Source organism: Dendrobium catenatum, unplaced genomic scaffold (genome assembly GCF_001605985.2).
Source record: "Dendrobium catenatum unplaced genomic scaffold, ASM160598v2 fragScaff_scaffold_165, whole genome shotgun sequence".
NCBI classification, from domain to species: Eukaryota; Viridiplantae; Streptophyta; class Magnoliopsida; order Asparagales; family Orchidaceae; genus Dendrobium; species Dendrobium catenatum.
This window is the reverse complement of record NW_021318627.1, coordinates 1-6,768: the sequence shown is the minus strand read 5'-3', so window position 1 is coordinate 6,768 and position 6,768 is coordinate 1. Positions and strand designations below refer to the sequence as shown.

Below are 6,768 nucleotides of genomic sequence, written 5' to 3'. Positions count from 1 at the left end.
AACCCGACCCGTTTTTCAAACGGGTCAAATATGCGAACCCGAACCAGACCCGTTTATCAAACGGGTCGGGTCCAACCCGGATTTTCCGGGTCGGGTTTTCGGGTCGGGTCTAATATTGACACCCCTACCAAGGAATATACATAGGATGAAATAAGGAGCAAGTTTATGAGGTGCATAAGGTCGAAGCCAAGGAAAATGTTTACAATAAAAAACAAAATAGTGAGCATATTTAGGTGGCTGATTGTAGAGAATCTGGAATGAAGAGTGATTGGAAATTATAGAGGATGCAGTAGTACACAAGGCTTCAACCTAGATGTGAGCATGTAATTGGGATTTGATGAGTAGAGCATGAACAATGCCTAGAAGATGGCGATATTTCTGTTCGACTAGGCCATTTTGTTATGGAGTGAACGAGCAAGTATATTGAGGGCTAATACCATGATGGCTTAGGAAGGTAGTGAGTTGGGTATTGAGAAACTTGTCGACACCATCCGTTAGAAGGATGCAAATGGAGGTATCAAATTATTTTTCAACAAAGTTCTTAAATGTGATAAATTTTAATATAGTTTAAGATTTGTGTTTTAGCGAATATAACCAAGTATAGTGGATGAAGTCATCAATGAAGACCACATAAAATCAAAACCAACATTGGAAATAATATGGGATGGACACTTGATATCAGCATGTATAATTTGAAGAGGGAAAGTAGAAAAATTATGTGATTCATTAAAAGGTAAACTGTAACTCTTAACAAGAGCATAGGATGTACGATTTGAAGTAAAAGAAGAAGAAATACATAATTAATGTAGGAAGTTGCTTTGCTAAAACAGTCATGATAGAAAAGCTAGGATATCCCAAATGACAATGCCATAGGTTGGAGAAGGCTGAAATTGAGAGAAGAGCTACTGCATAAGCTGAATTTGTTGAAGAGGGAGGGAAAATTGGATATAAGTCTTTATGACATGGATTGTGAAGAAGATGCGCCAATTCTTCCGATTCTTTATAGAGTAGCCAGAACCATCAAAGTAAATGGATATGTCATTATCATTTGTAAGTTAAGAAATAGATAGGAGATTATTGGATAGATTAGGAACTTGAAGAAGAGGAGTTAAGGAGAGCTTACATGATGGTGTAGGAAGTAGTCCCTTTCTAGAGTGCATAATTAGAAGAGCATTCCCATTGCCAACTAGAACCTAATCAGAACTTTCATAAGTTGAAAGTTGCTATAGAGGTTGAATATCAAAGAATAGATGTGTAGTAGCACCGCTGTCTAGGTACCATGGAGAAGAACCATAAGCATTAGTGAGTAAGGCGTGAAGAGGAACTTGAGCTGGAGCCATTGGAGTGTAGGTGAGATCTCTTATGTGCCAGCAACTAAAGCAAAATGCCCCCGCTTGCCGCAAATTTGGCAATCCATAGGAAAATGAGAACACCCGCCCCTGAACAGAACAGAGGAAGAAATATTTCTTTGGTTATTTTGGCCACAACCACAAGTGAATTTGAAACTGCCACGGCCTCGACTGCGGAGGGATGTAAGAGAAAATTGAGCATTAGTTGAGGTAATAGAGTCTATGAGAGCAAGTTCTTTTGCAGCTTGAATCACAATGTTCACTTCTTCACTATAGAGAAGTGAATAAAGATCGCTGAGGCTTATTGTGTAGAGCTTTGTACTAATAGATGCTTGAAAGCTTGATAGTTCAATAGCAAACCATTTAAAATATAAAATATTATGTCTTCAGAATCAATAGAACCGCTACCAGTCGCGATGTTGTAAACTATCTATTTAACAGTTGAAAGGAAATTAGTCATAGACTGATTTTTCATGGTAAGAGAGTGGAGCTCATTTTTATGTTGAATGGTGCAGGAGCAATTTGTAAATTGGAGGTGTTGTTCAAGAGTAAGCCAAATGGAGTGACAAGTATCTAAGTTGAGAATATAAGGAAAAACCTTTGGAGATATAGTGGAGTAGAGAGCAGGAACCAAGATTTGATCTATGAGTATCCAAAGAATAAATTGAGGATTGGGGTTGAGTTGACCGGTAGTGGTGACAACATGTTTAGATGGACAAGTGGTGGTGCCGTCAAGGTAGCCATCAAAATCATTTACAGTAAAAGGTTTGAGGATTTGAGAACGCCAAGTTGGGCAATTATCACCAATAAGTTGTATGTGCGCAATAGTTTAAATTTTGGAGATAAGAAATTTAAGTTAAGATGAGATTGAAATGTCACCAAGCTTAAGTACAGTCGAATCCATGGAGAAAGACAAAACAAACCACAAGCAGCCCAAAAACTTTAGAATCCAAAGCCGCAAGACAGCTTCTCTGATATCATGTAGCAAATGTTAAACACAGTAGCAGTTGTATGCACACAAGCAAAAGTAAACTTAGAATAGGGAAAAACTGAAAATGTAAAAGAGATGTAAATGTGTATTCGTATGCAAGTAGTAGAATAGTATAGAGCTTTAAAATGCATGTTTATATTATCTTCAGTCCGTTAGACATTCAAGTGCAGAGATTTAGGCATCATTTGGAACGGCTTTTTTAATGCTTCTTAAAGCGGTTTTTATACTAGAAAGCCGCTTAAAAAAATCGTACCAAAAAATATTTTTCCGACAAATTTTCTGCCAGAAATCCGCCGAAAATATTTCTGACACATTATTTAACGTGGGAAGGGCTTTTCTGATGTGCGTTTTACCGTCGGAATAATTTCCGCTAGAAATGTTAATCTCCGACGGATTTCAGCCATTTTCCGACGAAAATGACCGCCGGTTAATGACGTTTTTCCTGTAGTGACTAAAGCTTTTTTTACCGATTAATATTTCAAACTAAAATTTTCCAAAGCTTACAAAAATGTAGGGGTTTTTTTTTTCTAAAGATAAAATCGCATATGTTGATCTGGATACTTAGAAACTTAGCATCCATATTAGAATTCTTTTGTTGTATTTTTTTGGTGTATTCCAAAAGAGCCCAGTCTTTATGTAGACTGGAATTTTAGCTTTCTTCCTAGCAAAATTACTGTGTTCATGTTGTTTAATATTTAAATTGGTCAAATTTAGCAATATAAAATAAATAAAACTTTGGGTAAAAGTAAGTAAATAAATTAATTCAGGCTTTGTTTGGGATACCTTTTTTGCGGCTTCTTAATTAAAGCAGCTTTCTAATTTTTGTACTAAAAAGCTACTTTAAAAAGCAATAAAAAAGCTGTCACAAACGAAGCCTATAATCTCATTTCAAACTATATGACTATATGATCAAGGATAAAAGGGGTGCTAGAGTTGAAAAGTCTACCATCAAATTTATTCAATCAGTTGCCAAGAAGGTTAAGTAAATTCAATATCTGTGCACTTATATTTGTTTTGTGTGATTAATATAAGTTACTATTAGAATCTTAAGTCTTTGATTGGAATGACTTTCTTAATGCTTCTTAAAGCAGCTTTTTAGTTAAAAATTTTAAATTTTTTAAATAAAAAACTACTTTAAGAAGCAATATAAAAGCCGGCTCAAATGAAGCAGATTGAATTCAGAAGATATTGATTGTTATCCTATTTGAGGAACTGCAATTTGAAACTTGTCAAATTTGAATTGACGTAATATTGTGAGCCTCCCAAAGTTACATCTCATATAATTTGGAAAAAAATTCTTATCTTTCATCAAAGGAAACATAAAAGCTTTTAAACAGTTTATATTACAACCATCACATGTCTTAAAATCTATGAAATTTATCACTACTATCGACAATATACATCGAATGTTACAGCTAAAATTTTTAAAAGCAAAAGAAAAAAAGCGTATCAAATAAATAAGAAAAAAGAGTGTGCTACAGAAATTTACAATCTGCATCAAAACTTCCAAACAATTCATGAATGCGGCTTCATCAGAATATCATTATTCTCAGAACCCCTCAAAATCTTGAACTGCGGATGAAAAGAATGGGTAGCCTCCTCAAATTGGAGCAACAAATAAATAAGAATGCTGAAAGACTGCAACTTTATCGAAGAAACTGTATAATTCTGACACCTCAAACCCAATAATCCATTAGAAATTTCCTAATAGTCGTTATAAGAGATCAATCAAATTTGGCTTAGAAACCTTTTGCGCTATCTCCATTCATGTTGGTTGGGAATGAACACCATTAGTACTAGTAGTAGAAACAACAACATCATAAGCAGATTACTTCCTTCAACCAAATGCGATCTCTTGTGACCACCTAAAGCTTGACCAGTTCGAAAAGCCTTGCCACAAATTGAGCACTTATAACTTTCAAAATTCTCTGGAGATTTTCCAACAGTTTGTGAATCACAATCCTGATTAATCAATTCCTTCTTAGCTCCTTTAATTTCATCTTTCTATGGCTTGAGCAGTGGCCGCCAAGAGCTTGATATGAAGGGAAGCTCTTGTCGCAGATTGTGCACACATACTTATTTCTCTTACAAGATTTATACATTCCAGATACACAATCATATTGCTTTGATGAACTCCCCTTTCCAACATCTAGAACATGAGAACTAATATCACCATGATCAAATTTTTTATTGAAACATGAGACCTTTGGCTTCTTGAACGGTCGATCTTCATCTTCACAAAGATAAGAGTGAACTTTCTTTCCACGCTCAATTATGGGAGGAATCTCATCTAATATATCTCTGATCGAATGAGTGCCTCTTGAGAGCATCAACAGACACAAAGCAGCATTCATTTCCTCATTTGCGTACTCCGAGGATAAAGCTGGAGAAGAAGAATAAATAGAGATCTTTGGTGTTCTCCTCCGCTTCCTAACTGACATTGAAATTAAGGAAACTTTCTTATTAGATTGGCTCGGCATTTCATCGGCATGCTCATCATAACTTCCCCCGCTCCATAATTCATCATCGTCATCATGTTTGAGCTCATCTCTGGCCATCTCAATTGAAGTATTCAATGAGGAGCAAACATTAACTGTTTCGGCATGAACTTCATCCTTCTCCTTCTCCGGACACACATCATGAAATCGCCGCGACTTCTTTGGCTTATCTCTAAGGCCATATATGCTAACTGGCTTGTCTTTTTCATCAATGAGAGAGCTTAGCACAACATGAGTCTTCATGTGACCTCCAAGAGATCTTCCTGTAGGGAAGCTTCGCCCACAGACTTTGCAAATGTGGTTCTCCATTGCGAGAAACTGAACCAACGAAAACATAAAAAGGTTAAGTATGAGAAGAAAAGAGAACCTTTCATGTGACCCCCAAGAGATCTTCCGGTTGGGAAGCTTCGCCCACAGACTTTGCAAATGTGGTTCTCCATTGCGAGAAACTGAACAAACGAAAACAACAAAGGATAAGTATGAGAAGAAAAAAGAACCGAGAAATCAAGTGAAGCTCGTCGGGTTTACGCAATGCAATCCTCCGTATCAAAGCCTTCTAAATTTATCTTAAAGAACTGATTTTGTATTTCTCGATCTAAAAAGAAGTGACCTTGGATGATCCTTTAGCTGCTACTTTGTTTTCATAAGCAATGGTGCACCTATCTTCTACGAGAGAAAGCTAAATGGTAGTAGAGCTGGTTGTGAGGCAAAATTCATGCATGGAAGAAATGTTAAAAGCAGAAAGAGTAAGGTGAGCAGTAGAAATAGCTGCACTTGTAGTGATCAAAGGATTTTGCAATTGGACGACCATGATTGCGCCACGCAGGACATCTGATGCATCACTTTATGTTAAGGGAAGCCGAGCTCTCGGAAACTACTTTTCCTTGATGTGTATTGATGTCAAACCGGAGGAATGGCAAAACACAATGACCAAGATCAGCTCTACAGCCAATAACATCAAACAGAAATGAAAAGCCGGCACCTCATGCACTTGATGGAAAGACCAAGCAATAATATAATCTAATATAATTTTTAGAATGTTTTAATTATTGAAAATAATTTCAAGATCAAACGATGTTCACTATTTTCTCAATAAAAATACTATTGCTCTTATGTAATCTAGTTGGCTCAATACTAAATTATTTAAATAATTAACACTGCTTTTAATAAACAAGGATAATTCTATATTTTTATTATTTTTCTGCTGCACTTCAAATGGTCCCGACAACTAAGTAAAAGCTTCATTCAAGCTCATATTAGATTATAATAATACAAACATGAGCCACGTGGCATGATCACCATTTGCCATGTGGCAAATGTGTGGGTGCCATTTGAAGCTGTAAGTCATGCATGAATATGAGATCAAGCCATAGTGTCCTTAATTTGTGCTCATTAATTTGACCAGGTTGTAACATATTATTTAAGATGACTGAATAATTATAATTTTCTTTTGTTTTTATTTCTATCGGCATGATTACCTTGTTAAAATTGTAATTTAACCTCTTAGGAGCACACCGCCGCCGCTTTCTATTTTTTTATCAAAAGCTAATGTTGTTGAATAAATTTATCTTGATAACAAGTTCGTTTGGATTGTTTCGTACTGACATCATTCAATAACTGTTATATGATCTTTAGTACTCGGTCGACTGTCATCTCCTGCCCTTTGTTGGCCTATGCTACTCAAATTTGACGTCTTAAATCTCCAAAATACCATTGACCATTGCAAACTAATCCTGACAACCTTAGTTGTTGATCGTCTTTGCCAACCATCAACCAACACAAACACCCCATCATCATGTATATCCTTTCCAATACTTTCAACTACTCTCAGAAGAGGTAAATCCGATAATTAAAAATTTATAATAGTGTCTTTTATAATTATGGAGAAGGCTGAGTTTCTATAATTTTAATCTAAATAGTGAATTGCTTC

At 35.8% G+C, this 6,768-nt stretch overlaps 1 protein-coding gene across 1 annotated transcript; it reads right to left on the bottom strand.

Moving 5' to 3' along the window:
• Positions 1–4,310: 4,310 nt before the first annotated feature.
• Positions 4,311–5,147, bottom strand: LOC114579127 (zinc finger protein ZAT1-like). The gene has a single exon (XM_028692847.1). The coding sequence runs from the start codon at positions 5,145–5,147 to the stop codon at positions 4,311–4,313; it is 837 nt and encodes a 278-aa protein (XP_028548680.1).
• Between the last annotated feature and the right edge of the window lie 1,621 nt (positions 5,148–6,768).

Excerpts from the sequence above, each read along its gene's own strand:
- LOC114579127 (XM_028692847.1), bottom strand. The coding sequence starts at position 5,147 with ATGGAGAACCACATTTGCAAAGTCTGTGGGCGAAGCTTCCCTACAGGA.